This window comes from Amblyomma americanum, chromosome 3 (genome assembly GCF_052857255.1).
Source record: "Amblyomma americanum isolate KBUSLIRL-KWMA chromosome 3, ASM5285725v1, whole genome shotgun sequence".
NCBI classification, from domain to species: domain Eukaryota; kingdom Metazoa; phylum Arthropoda; class Arachnida; order Ixodida; family Ixodidae; genus Amblyomma; species Amblyomma americanum.
This window is the reverse complement of record NC_135499.1, coordinates 221,295,607-221,311,073: the sequence shown is the minus strand read 5'-3', so window position 1 is coordinate 221,311,073 and position 15,467 is coordinate 221,295,607. Positions and strand designations below refer to the sequence as shown.

At 49.3% G+C, this 15,467-nt stretch overlaps 1 protein-coding gene across 1 annotated transcript in view; it reads right to left on the bottom strand.

Annotated features, from left to right (window-relative positions):
* Nucleotides 1-4,343: 4,343 nt before the first annotated feature.
* Nucleotides 4,344-15,467, bottom strand: part of LOC144126137 (cell adhesion molecule DSCAM-like) — a 265,564-nt gene continuing 254,440 nt past the window's right edge. Inside the window, exons 5-7 of the mRNA XM_077660103.1 lie at nt 12,973-13,134; nt 11,140-11,494; nt 4,344-9,360 (exon numbers count right to left, since the gene is read on the bottom strand). Coding sequence (XP_077516229.1) covers nt 9,230-9,360; nt 11,140-11,494; nt 12,973-13,134 — 648 coding nt within the window. The 3' untranslated portion in view covers nt 4,344-9,229. The remainder of the gene's footprint in view (nt 9,361-11,139; nt 11,495-12,972; nt 13,135-15,467) is intronic.

Below are 15,467 nucleotides of genomic sequence, written 5' to 3'. Positions count from 1 at the left end.
TCTCTTTATTCGCTCGGACAGTTGACACGGCCACAATCAAGGCGGGTGTCGCGTTAAGATTTCGCTAGCAGAGCGAGGCTTGAAACTGACTCAGCGACTGGACCCAATCTGACACCCGCGAAGGGCATCGCAGCTTTACGGTTTCAGATAGCACGTTTTCCTACTGACAACATTCCCTCCCATTAGGCAAACGCCTAGCAACAGAAGCGTGACGAACACGTGTGCTGAGAACCAAGCTCAATTTTTATCTGGAAGAAACGACTTATGCCAGTTTCTCGGCTTATCAAAACCAACAGACACTATAAAAAAAAGGAAAGATAAACCCACCCGGAAAAACCCAGACACGTGCTTTGTTTTTCGCTGATTGACATGACCATGTTTACACAGTTAAGGTCATAATGATATCCCCTCCCTTCTTTGACATGTTAAACGTCGGCTGCTTCACTGATGCTACGCGAATATACTTTTTGCGCTTATGTTCTGATACCATTTTGTTTCCACATCTCCCTGAATGACCATGGTAAGAGGGTCATCCAACCAAAGCATGCCCTCGAGGAACATATATCGCGATATCTGCAGTGGGATTCCAAACCCGCTCCTCCCTTTTTCTCGCACACGTGCTATACTTTATCGCGAAAAAAAGCGCTGCAGCTGGCTTCTTGCATAAAAAAAAAACAAACCCTCTGTGCGCTTTTAGAATTGCAACACTAAGTTTCATATCGCGCCATAGAATGAACACGCAAACTTCCCGAGAGATCCGAATATTCGCGTATAAGAAACCTTTGTAAAGGTAGTGACTAAAGCTCTGGGTTATAAGATGCAAAGAAAAATAATTTAAATGCACAAGGAAACAGCTGTTTTAGGGCCTCATAACTGTTCCGATAGAGAAATATTCAACCTCTTTTTTTTTTCGATTGATGCGATGTAACGGAGAAGAAAGCCTGGCAGTACCTCTTCGACATGTTTTGTCCTTAGCTGCTGTCTCCGCACAGCCGCTGGAAATGCTTATTCTGGCGCCCCGTTTGCAGCAACCGTGCTTCGATGGAGGTGAAATGTAAAACCGCTTGAATAATGAGATTCTGATGTAACCAGAAACCCAAGCAGTTAAAATTAACTAAGAGCTCTCTTCTACGGCTGGCTCCATAGCCTACAGTCTTTATTTGACAAGTTAAAAAAACCCAAGTTTTGTTCGGCTGCCGAGCCTATGAAAAACGCTACCGTCTATCAGAAGGCAGCGAGGTATCGCTCTCGAATGGAACACTTACTTGCTGCTCTTTATCGCCCATTCAATAAACAGCCCTCACGTTGCACCATTTTCGTTGCTTGGATGTGACAATGACCTCCACGCCGAGAGAGGCATGAAGTGCGCGCAGATTACTAATTTTCAGGAGACGGGTTGGTCACAGTGCTCCAAGACGCACGACCGTACCGTGCCCTGCATGTGGTCACCGCGTGCTTTTGGAGCGGAAGCTCTGCTTCTCCCATGCGAAAGCTCAAGGTCATGTCGCTCCGAGTAATGACCTTCAAGCGGCAGCGGGGGTGTGGCTGTGACGTCATACCATGTGACTCGCCGCGCCTCGGCGCAGCTGCGGCGCGCGGAGCCCACTTAGTCCTCTTATTTTGCTAGTTGCTCGCGCTAAACTTGAAAGGATATCGGGGCAGGTATTAAGCTATTATTAGGGTTTTTTTTTTCTTCTCACGGGAGCCCTGCGTCACAACAGGCATTTCTGCGTAACTCTTTCCTTCAGCTGTCGCAGTCTCCGCCACCGGACAGCGCCGTGATTCAACGCTCACCTCTCAGTTGCGCTGAACCACGTGACTCGCCGTTCATCTGATCAGATAAGAAGCGCGAAGCGTTGCATGACGTTCGCTGAACTACTTCACAGACCACAAGACGTCTTCTCTTTAATCAAGCAACAACCAAGTCAAGTCACTGATATGCAATAAAGTTAAACCACAGCAAACCGTCTCTGACCATGCTTAATCGAGGTTCCGCTCTGTAAACTAGGTTCAGTCGGGTTGAACCCCAGCCAATTTTTTTCGCACTGTTTTTATTCAACCGGTGTTCGAATGAACGCATCCGTGCCCTCCAATCGACGCGGAGCCGAGGTGCTTTCAATTCACGTTCCAACTACTACAAAAATTATTGTGGGACGATAAAAAGAACGAAAAATAAAGTGTCCCTGCGCGTACTACAGTGGCCAGTATGACAACAACGGCGGTTTTATGACGCCGCATCGTGCACGAGGAATAGAGGGAGTAAAACAAGCGCTGTTTCTTCCGCCTCTTCTCGGCTCTGTCCGTGCGTGCTTTGCAGCATTATTGCCACGTCCATACTCGCCCAGCATAGCGGATCAAAAAGGCGGTTTCGCCATTTGGGAAGAAAGTGCGACACAGCGCGCGCGATGGACGGTGTGTGGGATGGATTTCGCTTTCCTCTGGAGGGCACGTCCACCGTACGTTACGAGCGCATCTTGTCATATGACTGAGTGCTATAGCGAGACTCTCTGACTTCCTGCTTTCTGTATATGTAAGAGAAAAAGAAAGGGCCCAAGTAACGGCAGTTGTGCACGAAAAGGTCATGCCCCGCAAAAACACGGCATTGGCATGCTTTGCGCATAGGTATAGGACCATTTGCGTGTGTGGCTCACGCCCAGTCGTTGCAAGCTACATGCTTCTGAGCAGTTCGATCGCTCTCTCTCGCTCTCCGAGGTCTGCTGTGGTAGCTTTTCGGAGGAACTCAAAGCAGGGTCAGTACAGGCAGCTGCAATATGAAGGGGAACACAAAAGCCGCATTTCGCCAATGATGTTTTCCGTGAATTGAAGTGTAAAGCACGCGTTTCTCTTTCTTCAAAAAAAAAAAATTGCTTGGAGCGCACAATGTTTATAAGAGCATTCCAATTTCAATGCAGGAAACACTGCAGAATTCGTTTTTGTGCGCAAACTAACTGGATTCTCTTTCATACTGCAACGACATTTACGTTGGCTCGCAATATATGGATATAGTAAGACCCGATCACTGCACCTCTTGGTATCGTTTTATTCTCCGATAAAGCATAATCGTGTAAACATATGGTAAAATACTCAGTCAACACAACACTTGACAATGCTCGCCCGGTCCGAAAAATCGGTAGATACTTCGGTTTATCGCCCACTGTTATGACAACCTTTCATTCTTTCTTTATCAAAACCAGAAAAGCCCAGTTAGGAAGTATATTTCTTTAGCAGCATCTGCTCTAAGTGTCGGTGCGTGGCGTGGCAAGCCTCGGCGGTCCGCTTAGCGGAGGAGCAAATATAAAGTCTTAATTTGACTTCTAATGAAGTCTTTCCCTCTCTCTCGCTCTGCTCGTGGTCATTTCGCTAGATGGCCTGACAACTTTATGGAAGAAAACTCAGCCGCAGGCCAAACGTTTTGAGTACAAATGACACTTTGTGCGAGCCGTTTATGTTAATTACGTTTACGGGCTTGATTCTCCCGTTAGATGCATCCGAGTTATGACTGTCATAAGCTTGTATAGCATGCACTCACAGTTTGCGATACGTGCGCTAATGCGAGAAGGTAATTGACTTTGCAGTGGAAAAGAATTCTCGCCCTTTCAGAGTAATACGTAGCTGCACGCGGAACTTTCTCCTGGGTTCATGGCGTTCTCGTCGGCGTAGTAAGTCGTAACTGCGAATGTTCTTGTGGACGAGATCCAGGCAGCTAGACCAGGCCCACAAGGACCATGTGTGGGCGTCGCCGGGGGATTTGGGAGAGAGATGCAGGGGGCCGCTGTCACTTGCTTGTCCTGCAAGAAGGCGACAGGTGTGGGGCTCTTTTCGGTAGCGGGGTGGGAGGATCAAACGGGGCACTGGTGGTATACTTTTCCGAATGGAAGGGGCTGAACGTGCCACCGTCAAAAGTTTATGGAAGGCGCCGAGAAATTTAATTTATTTGCATCCAAGGCACATTACCTTAGCATTATATAACTTCTATTTTGTGGTGATGTTGCTTAGAGTGGTAAATGAGTTTTGGAGAAGAGTTAATTTATCGCAAAGTAAAAGAAAAGACAACCACATGCCGGCGGTGGGATTTGAACCCACGACATTCGCCAGTCGCGGAGGTCGGATGGCAATACTATTTTACACGGTATTTTTGTAGTACGAGCGAGAAGCCTGCTGTTTGACTTGCTCTTGCTCGCAGAAAGCGCAGCTGAGGTTACAAACGGCAGACGTGTCAGCACGATGCCGTCAACAATAATCCCTGTAAACGCTACTGCGACTTTATGTAGATTGCGATAGACTCAACTTCCGAAAAAGAAAGGGGAGGCGTCTGAAATCGACAGCGACGAAAGAGACCATGCACTGTTCATGTATTTTTATTATAGATTCTGAGCAATTATTTACAAACAACATAGGAACCGTCAACATGAAGCATAATGTAACATTGTATGTATCGACATATCACCCACGCGAAATTATATATATTCTAAAACGATGCTTTCCTCTCCGACTTTCAACCCTGAAACATGAGAATGCGGTAGATGAATGAATCGACCAGAAATGATTGTAACAACTTGGTACGGTCGCAGGCAGTGCTCGCCTGACGTGTGTCCGAGAGTGAAAAAAAGTTTTATATACTCACCTTGGACACGACATTTTAGTTCGTTTGAAAGCTCGCACGCTTCAGAGACGTGTCGCCAAATGAGCCACCAGTCCCACAGTCATTTGCAGCGCTGCTGAGTCACAAGTTGGGCGCGTCTGTGCAAGTCCATTCCGAAGCTAACGCTACAGAAACCACGCCACTTGGTGATCGGCACCTCCACATGAAAACGGGCGTGACGCACAACGCGCAGAGAACGGTGGTCGCGTCCAAAAATATCGCAGGTTATCACTATGAGGACACCAATAAAATCTCGACAGGTGGGTAGCGGTGGCTTCAAGGTGCGTCAGCAAGACTTCCGTATGGGCTCAAGAAACGTTGTTCGTGGGCGAGTGAAATGAGAGCATGCAGAGGGTCGCGTGCGCCAAACAGCGTGGCATGCTTGCGTTCGGGTCTGGCCCGCAATTTACGGGGTAATCTGCCAGGATGCTTATGCCGAGGATTATTGGAAGATTTCCTATACGTGTCGCAATCTACGATCCTTCTTTACTCAAGCTTCTCTTTACTTTTTTTTCTCCGGCGTACTGCACACACACGATAAAACCCCCCTCGCCTCCCTGTTGCCTTGTGCCCACAAAATCTGCGCCGAGATCGTCGAAGCTGCACTTTTTTTTTGCTTAATACATGCAACACCAAGAGCAACGGCGTCTCCGAATGCGCACTGCGAGGCAGCATACAGCGCTTATGTGGGCGCCGCTGACGTGTACGCTTTACCTGGCTACAAGACGGTCTTATTACGCACCAGAAACACTGGAACAGCTTCGGAAATGCCCTTCACCTTTCAAAAACCGCAACAATAAAATTTTTGTTCACCTACCAAGCGGCGAAAAAAAGATCTTGTTTCATGCACCACAGCATAATTGTAGGTATGTTCAGCATGCATCATTTGCTTTCTATGTTGGCATAGGGCTCCAGGATTTAAGTTTGAGGATGAATTTGCATGGACACTGTACCAAGCGTGTTGTACATTCAATATAACGAAGCTGCCTAGGCTTTATCAAGATGTTTTCAGAGCCTCTGTCTTGCTCTCGAGCAATTGCCTGCCTACACGAACTCGTGTACTAAACAACCATCATTAAGCGCCACGCTTGATCTCGTTGTTATGAATACGATCACCATGCAACTCGCAAATGAGAAAAAATTCATTCTGAGATGAGAGTAAAGACAGGAGTTGAGTAATGCGCTTTAAAAAGGCTCGCCATATTATAAAAAAAAGCAACAAAAAAGTTTTTAGCTGGTATCACACATGTAGCAAACCCGCTGACTGCCGCCACAGGTCAGGCATGTCGCTTTCGGACATGAAAGATGTCGCGGCGCGAAGACGCCGAAGAATGGCGTCCGTCATATACACTCCTACCCTCATCGAATAAACCCTTACTCAAGGCGCATCATTGTAATGCGCATTGTAAAGCGGCAAGGTTCGGAACACGAGAGAGGCATCTTACTTTTGCTCACGATAGACAATTCCCGTCGGCTCAGAGTTTTAGATTCATGGAACCTGTCATGATCTCGGCTCGACATCATCAGCGCCCCGCAGCCTACGCTACAACGCTACAGCGCTTTTGGCCAAGCAGGCAATGCTCCGTCGTACACTTGATTACAGGACGGAAGTTCGAGGGCCAATCAGCGCCTGCGGAATCGAGAGAAGCCTCCTACGTCTAAAGTCGGGAAAAGAGCAGGGAAGCGAAGGGGTGTGCCAGGAAGTCTGCTACGTTTTCCTTCGCACCGAGCGCACATTTTCCTCCTGCCTACCGTCCGCAGGAAAGACGACATTGGGGAGCCGTAGCTGCATGACGCTCCTCGCTTTCAGATCCACTTTCGTGAGCAGGCAACTGGGCAGAGCAGCGCCATCTCATCTGAAGGGGAACAGATTCTGCCACGGAGACGCCCATTAACAAAATAACCGCGATTTTAACACCTTAGGAAATTTAACCACATAATTCTATTCATCGTCTCCGGCATGGCCTGGATGGCTTTCTATATAGAGCGAGTGCACAGTGGCCGTTTTCGAAAGCGTAATTTTTGAAAAAAAAAAAAGCTTTTCGGGCACCATCTAGCTGCGGCGAAGAGATGGCGAAAATGGGGTGCCATCAAGCTTGCGCAAGTAATGGAAAGGCTCTTCAGTGATAAGAATTTCAGACTGCGAGTTCAGCAAATAACGGCAGCAACAGGTTTTTCAGCGAGACAGGTGTGGGCTTTACCACCAGGAAATAATATATGTCATAGGACTTCCGGTCGTGGCTCTGTTCGCAACTATCCACTATCACAAGGACACACAGGCGCGTCCGTTACAGAAGTCCAGTTGTCCGTGCCGAAAGCGATTTGAGGTATCCCGCTGCGTAGATATAGTGTTTTTCAGCAAAGACACGTCGACTTCCTGGCAGCGGAGACTTTGTTCAGGCCAAGCTATGGATCCAGGTCAGTCGGAAGCACATTGGCGGGTACAATATAATTCTCTTTTACTCCATTCTCAATCCTTCTGCCCTTCGTCGCTGGCCCAGGTAATGACACGTCCACGATTTAGCAGGTATATATGTCAATCGGCGCTGCACTGTATATAATAGAGCAAATAGAAAGAAAAAAAATTATTGCAGTACATATTGGCCCAGGAATATGCCAATGCGGACAATACAGCGAGTCACCGTTACGCCCCTTTGCTGCACACGTGATTTCTTGAAGATGCTTATGTACGCGTTTCTCTTTTCTGTCCTTACTTGGAAAAAGTCAATGTAGATGGCGCCAGCTGTGGAATCCCTACATTGGACGAAAGCAGAAATGTGCAGAGCATAAATGCACATTGCGCACCCTCTCTGGTTTCCCCGAGCGGGTCCAACGTGTCCAGGAGCGCGCAAAGTTTAATCTGCGCGTTCCCTATCAATCCGCTCCCTACTGATGACGCGCATTAGTCTGGCGAAGTGGCGTAGCTTACTCTCTTTACCAAAAGTTTCTGAACCAAGCTGAAGGCGGCCTGAGTAGGCGCACGGCCGAGCGGCAGTGCTGCATTCGTCAACGCTTTCTGCAATGCTCACGTGGTTTTACAGAGTGAGGATAATTTTTGCCTCAGTTTTCTTCGTGCGGCTGATACTAGAAACTTAGGGTCGCGGGAGTGGCTTGGGGGAACCTTGTGCCCTGTGTCAGCGCTCAGCGTGGTCACTACCCCAATGGGCATTAAAACTCGCTTAGACGTCCTGTGGACGTCCATGCTGTCCATGGGACATCCAAGGGAGTTTAAGTGCCCATTGGGTTCGCTTCAAGTGGCACTGAAGCTGCTGTCAACCTACATAGGTAGCGCGCCATGCACAATGCCAGCACGTTTTAGAAACGGACTGCGTCGTACGTGTGCGCCTCGTCTCTCGCGAACGTGTTTATTTTAGCTGTTTTTTTTTTCTGTTTAGAACTTCGTACTTCTAAGTTGCCCTGCAGTGCGAACAAAGGAGCAAAGAAAGCAGAAACTGTGCAGGGCCTGCTGGACTGGTTGAGTGCCTGAAAGTTGGTTTGGCTCAAAGGGGCGCGTTAGCATCGCCAGTCTACCTCGACCGCCGCCCTGGCGCGTACATGCTGAACGCTGCTGGGGTGCAGAAAGTTAGCTGCATGTTGCACTTGCTACCATTTGTCTTCTGCATTCGCCGCGGAAGCAGAGCTAGAACGATAGTATTCCGCAGTCTTTGAACCCTCGCATCCAGAAAGCGATGGAGACTGCACCCGCTATAAACCGACAAGACTGTACTTAATTTACAGCAGAGATTGCCGCGACGTTTCTATCTTCTTTTCCTATATCTGCAAATGTAATGACAGCAAAGGGTGGCATATGTCGCATGTTTGTATTCGAACATCAGAGCGCATGCTACGGCATGCTATGGCATACTACGCATACTATGGCATCTCACTTTCTGATGGCTCGACGAGAAAATATACGAAACGGAAATATACGAAATGAATAGTCAAAGAACACAACAATATATCGTTTCCTCTCTCGGATCTTCTCCTTTTCGAACCCTTCCATTTTCTGCTAGGTTTCTCAGTTCCTTGGCAAGGTGCGTTGCTCAATAACAAGTGTACGCAGGTAGCGAAGGAAAGTGTAGTAGCGTCATGGAATTAGGGGGGAGGCGGGGGGCGTTGTCACTAGCGGCGCTGTGGTTACACAAAGCATGCGTGAAGAGGGTCCGGCAGAACTCGTCGTCAGCGTCTTCTCTGCCACGAGATTCGATCCCGTGCACATCACTCGGGAGCGCCGTCGTGTCGATTGCACTTCGTCCGCGTGCCTCCAACAAAAAAAAAAAACGCATATGTTGGCCAAAGAATGAGAGACGCTCGGCCGCGTGCCGAAAGTAGCGCACGCCCAGGCACACACACACTCTCACACGCACGCTCGACAAACGCAAGACTGAGGGCAGTTCCGCGGACGTGCGGCCGCAGCGTGGCGTTTGCGCGCGCACAGTTCGTCGCGTCGGGTTGACGTCCAAGCGTGGTCAGACGCAGGCGCGCGTCGAGTCAGGGTTGGGTGGTGGCGTGAGGCGAAGCGGAGGATCGTCGTTGGCTGATCCGTGGGGCGTGGCGGAGGCGACGTGCTGCGGGCGTCCACTTTCATCACCTGTGGGCGCGCAGGGTGCGCACGGCCACCAGTACTGCAAGCAGGACCACCACGTCGGACACGCAGACCGAGGGCCGCGCCACCGAGGGGGACGTCGCGTCGTGTTGGATGGCGGCCGGCTTCTCGCCTGCGGAAGGAGGACGAACGCGTGATCAATGCAAGCGTCAATGCAGGGGCAATAAGTGAAACCAGTGAATTCGGAGGAACTTCACCCACGGGCAAACGAGTTTTTGAAGCGAAAAGCCTCACTACGCTATAGGTAAAGCAGTCGTCGCGTAGGCCGGAGAATGACCTTGAATGACCTTCATGCCAACCAAGGATAGCCGTGTATGACCATATGTGGTACAGTTATGGTGTCCTGTTCTTTGCGCTAGCCAGGACGACGAAGTGTGACTGGAAGGGACAATGTCGAGCCATTTTGCGATATGTTACTAGAGATGGTTTCTAAGGCTACATTTAAATGCAGGTTTGACCAGTTTTTTTTTTCTCTTTGAAGTCGAAGTGCCTTTTTGAGCCGTCGGGCTGCAGCAAAAGTGCCTGGCGTGTAAATACTACAGTGAGCATAAAACCAGAATTCACAGGAGCGGAAGGTTCGCGCTATATAGAGGCGTGATAGTGTCACTGACGACGTGGAGCGACTCCCATGCTGTACTGCATCATCTGATGGCAGAAGCGACAGACACACCGGTGCCCGTGTCACCTCTTTTCAGGCGAAAGTTGTAGCCCCTAGGTACACAAGCAATGCTTCTAAGTCCTTCTGATGTGTACGTGTTACCGCTTCCATAGGAAAGGTTGTAGGAGATACGACTTCTGCATGCACCCCGGCCGGCGCCTCTTGTTTGTGTGACGTCAGCAGCTCGCTTAAACACCACTCGGCTATTTGTTTTCTCCTCAGAACTTCTCACAAATAGCTCGAGAGCCGCCTCCGAGCTCAGCACTGGACTTCTCGAGGCGCGCGCTCGTACAGACCTGACCAAATTAAAGGGCTGCCGTTGGGAGAGAGAGGAGAGAAAAAATGTCGGAGTATTTATAAAGCCTTGTTGGGACAAATACGAATCATGTGCACTTCGATTTTTTCCTCGGTTTCGGTTCGAGGCTCGGTTATCAAGGTCAAGCAGGCTTCGGAAAAAGAGCGGCGAAATCTGACTTAAGCTCCGCCTTAAGGTTATGACGCGATAGCGTCAGTGGGTTAATGCCCATTTTTGCGGAATTGGTCATTCTGTACTTAACGTTCATAGGTCGCTGGGAGTCCTCATACCACTACTGGCGCAATGGTGCAGCGGTTACGAGATGAGCCACTGCCCTGAGATGGAAAAAGTGTTGCCACCGACGGGGTTGTGAGACACAGGTTGCTCTTCCCGAATAACCTCAAGGTTGAGGAGAGGGGCTCTCGGACAGACAAGACAAAGATCGGCGAAATCCGAGATTTGGGGTTTCTGGGCCCGACCGCGGCGGCTGCGTTTTTATGGAGGAAAAACGCCAAGGCGCCCGTGTGCTGTACGATGTCAGTGCACGTTAAAGATCCCCAGGTGGTCGAAATTATTCCGGAGCCCTCCACTACGGCACCTCTCTCTTCCTTTCTTCTTTCACTCCCTCCTTTACCCTTCCCTTACGGCGCGGTTCAGGTGTCCAACGATATATGAGACAGATACTGCGCCATTTCCTTTCCCTCCAAAAACCAATTATTATTATTATTATTTTTCTGGGGTTTCAGCGCTCGAGCACTAGCAAGTTTATTGAACTTTAAGCTTTCTGTCCAAGGCTTTTGCCATTCTAAACAGAAGGGAGTAAAAAGGGAGTAAGGTGTTCTCTAGCGCACACCTTTTCATAAAAGGGAGTGGGCTAGAGGACAGCTTACTCTCTCTTTACTCCCATATGGGCGTATTAATGCTTAGAGTGTGTATACCGTTGAGCACGAATACGGCGACGCTGGTGGCGTCGGCGTTGGAGGGCCCGCAGGTGTAGTTGCCGGAGTCGGCAGGCACCGCGTCGTGCACCAGCAGCCGGGAGACGGCGGCGTTGCGGCCCGCCTTGCGCACCAGGATGTGGCTCTTGGCCGCCTCGTCGTAGTTGATCATGCGGTCGTTGTGGTACCAGAAGACGAACACCGGCGGCTCGGGGCTCTGGCTGATCTCGCACGTCAGGTTGATGGTGGAGCCCGTCTTGAGGAACAGCTGACCCGAGCTGCCGCCCACGATCTCGGCGCGGGCAACCAGCACGCGCAGCCGCACGAACAGGCTCATCTTGGGGTCAGAGCTCACCTGCGCCCGGACAGCCCCGCGTCAAGTGACGGCCAACGCAACCGTAAGAAGAAGCCGTTGATACTGAAGTATTCGCCAGAAGTGATGAAAAGGTGGGCCAGGTGCACCCTTCGAGCTTGTTCAATGGTTCCCCGAATACTTTCCACAAACTCAGCCGTTCCCTTTTCCCTCTCTTCTCGAAGAGCTACACCAAGCAAGCGGTGGATCACTGGTTGCGCAGCCGAAGAAAATTTTAAAGCGACAGCGTCAAGGAGCTCGTGTCACAGAAAAGCCGGCGTCGTCGGCGTCTTTGGTCGTGAGCGAAAAATGGCACATCTCAGTGGACACCGGAACCGCGCCGTAAGGGAAGGGATTTTCACGCGACAGCGTTAAGGATTGATTGATAGATGGATTGATTGATGGATCGATGCATGGATTGATTGATAGATCGATCCACAGATCGATTGATCGATTGATTGATCATTGATCGATCGATCGATTGATTGATCGATTTTTCCTTCCCTTGCGGCGCGATCCGGGTGTCCAGCGAGAAATGTGAGACAGGCGTCATTTCCTTTCCTTAAAAGCAATTGTTCACTTCATTTTTCTTCCCTTACGGCCCGGTTCGGGTGTCCGCCGAGATATGTGAGACAGGGGTCCTTGCCATAAATTGTCCTACGGGCCACGCGTCGCGCCGAACGGGCGATGGCGTTCCGTGTACTCCTCGGCAACGCTGCGACACGCTTGTCGCGTCTCACACTTAAAGACGAAGCTTAAGCGTCATACAGTTTTTTTTCCAAGCGCATTAAGGCGCTTTGTCAGAGCCGGAAAAATTGTATTGAGTCTGGGGGGGATTGTGTAGCAGAGTGATGCAGGCGTACTTCTCATTCGCTCAATAAATTATTCTTTAAAACATTTCACGGTTTCCATTTCACTGATCCTCGCAGCTTTTCTGAATGCATTTGTGCCTTACATGCATTTTGCATACATGCGCTTATACACCAAGCAACGGTTGCTCTTTCCGTGTGATTTTGCTCGCCCGTATAACAGTCCGTATTGTAATCTGAGGTCGTCTGGACTTGCCCAAACAGTCAAGCCAGCTGGCTTAGAGCGAACATGTTATTTTAATCCCAATCCCTCTTCGGTACGTGGCTCATTAGTTACGGCTCTAGGACGCGGTCTCGATTCCGGCCGCGGCGGTCGCATTTCCGCGGAGGCGAAATGCCAGGGGCCTGCGTACTGCGCGATGTCAGCGCACGTTAAAGAATCTCAGGTGGTCAAAATTACGGCGTCCCTCATGCATAGCCTGAGTTGCTTTTAGACGTTAAACCCCATAAACCGTAAACCGTGAGCAACCCCTTTCAAGACAAGGAAAGTGAACGGCACGAAACGCGCGAAGTGCACTACCCTGACACAGTGCTTGCTACTTCATGCAGATCGCACTTGTGCAAACCTTGTGTCCAGCAAACTGTTCAAAGGAACACCAAACAGCGCCGCACCTGGCACTCGTAGAGTCCCTGGTCGTTAAGTTGCGCGTAGCGAATCTGCAGCGCCCAGTCGTTGGAGCGCTCCAGGTGGATGGCCTGGAAGCGCGGGTCCTGGACGTACGTGTCCAGGCCTACCGTCAGCACGTGCAGGTCCTTGCGCCTGATCCATGTGACCTGCGCCACACAAAGCGTTGAGAGTTTGCACGAAGGAGGATAAAGAAAAAAAAAGGTCATGACGAGACCCCGCCCAGTCGGTCGCTCGAGGCTCTATCGAACGCACGAAGAACGCGGCTGCCGCAGGCAAAGAGACAATGAGATTGCCATCACGCGTTGCTTATTTTTTATGGTATAAGCTAAGGCACAGGCCTTTGACGTAAACCAGTTTTTATATCGGAGTGATGTTGACGGGCGCTGTTAGCTGCTTTTCTGTTTGTCCTCGTCTGCTCTCGCTGTCTCACTCCAACATGACATGACTGACAACGGGCTCAAGCCAAACTCAAGTTCATTAATTTCTATACTTATCGCCATTGCGACGCGCACAAATGAAAACGCGTTTAAAAGAACAAAAAGCAAGGCGAGTTGGTTAGGTTCCGTACCAAAATAGCGCGGAAAAACGATTACGAAAACGACAAAAGAGGCGCCATTAACGCTCGCTTTCAGTTGACGTTTTATTACGAACGCACATATTTACACCTATTTCTGTCAAAAACAAAAGATAGCCGAAAAGCGTCATTGCCCCACCCCTTCTTTTTTATCATATTAAACTCCTGAATACGTGATGCATGGTGACATGATGGTTGATTGCGTCAAATGTCTTGTCTACCGAATCCTCTTTCCATGCGATGGGTGTTGTTGGTCAGACAGGTCGTTGTTTGAACGACCGCCTGAGGGAACATAAGAATTCTTTAGATGAGGCGGCTAGTTCAAAGTTAGTTATGCACGTTCGTGAATGTATAAACAAACGCCCTTCATTGTTTTGGAATTTCGTCATTTTTCGAACACAGTGACCAGACTACGGGGAAGTTTTGAAGCGTGTCACGTTGATAAGGATGGTCCCGCATGCGTGAGCAAACCCTGACTATCGCTGCACAGCAGCGAATTTGCATAACTAGAGGGAGTGTTCCCAGAAGTGTAATATGACAAAAAAAGAAATGATAAGGCAGTAATGATTTTCGGCCTTAATTTTTTTTTTTTTGGCGGAAATAGGTTTAGTCATGTGTGCGCGTAAAAAAAACGTCAGTTGAAAGTCAGCTCTGCTGGTGGCTCTTTTGCAGTTTTTTCCTCACTTTACCGCGCTGTTTCGACACTGTTTTGTGATGGAAGCAAAATAAAAGAAAGAGTGATCTTCAGCTCTCTATACTGTGAACGAGGACGCGGGCAATGATGGCGTACTTGGGGAGCTATAGCCTCGTTAGCATCTTCATCCCTCTTCACGGAAACGTTGCTTCATACCACACACACATCTTTTCCTTACTTGCCGTCTTCCTCTTAACAAAAAAGAAAAATACAGGCTTCATTCATCCATTCATGTTTCATCATGATTTTTTTTTTCCGGCATTGCTTTGTTAGCTTAAGCGGGAGCTGACATCTGTTCGTCACATAAAACCTTCTCATGAGACAATTTCAATCGAATAAACGCTGGTCCGCCCATAGCTATATTCCAAAGTTGAAAGAAAATCTTTTTTTTAACTCACCTCTTATTGTATTAGAGGGGAGAACCTTGAATAGGATCGATATACGAAGTAATAATAATAATAATTGGTTTTTGGGGAAAGGAAATGGCGCAGCATCTGTCTCATATATCGTTGGACACCTGAACCGCGCCGTAAGGGAAGGGATAAAGGAGGGAGTGAAAGAAGAAAGAGGTGCCGTAGTGGAGGGCTCCGGAATAATTTCGACCACCTGGGGATCTTTAACGTGCTCTGACATCGCACAGCACACGGGCGCCTTAGCGTTTTTCCTCCATAAAAACGCAGCCGCCGCGGTCGGGTTCGAACCCGGGAACAGACTTCGTATTGAGTGCATCATGTTTTTCATTTCCTGAATAAGCCAACCGAGATCCTGAGGGAAATCAAGTGGGCACTACACACGATGTTGTTTGCAACGAACTACAGTCACTGTAAATTAAGGAAACAAAAACGGATTTCGATATCTGTTTAGGCGGCCGCTTTTCGATAGGGGCGAAACGCTAAAGGCGCTCGTGTGCTGTGCGATGTCAGTGCATGTTAAAGTTCCCCAGGTGGTCGAAATTATTCCGGAGCCCTCCACTACAGCACCTCTCTCTTCCTTTCTTCTTTCACTCCCTGCTTTATCCCTTCCATTACGGCGCGGTTCAGGTGTCCGCCGATATATGAGACAGATACTGCGCCATATCCTTTCCCCAAAACCAATTTATCTGTTTAGGTGCCTTCCATGGAATAGACGGGCTCGTTGTCGTCTCTTCGGGGTGCGCCCAGGTCGGTCCCTGGGGCGAGCCGAGCACTCGGGCCACCCTTAGAGATTTAGAT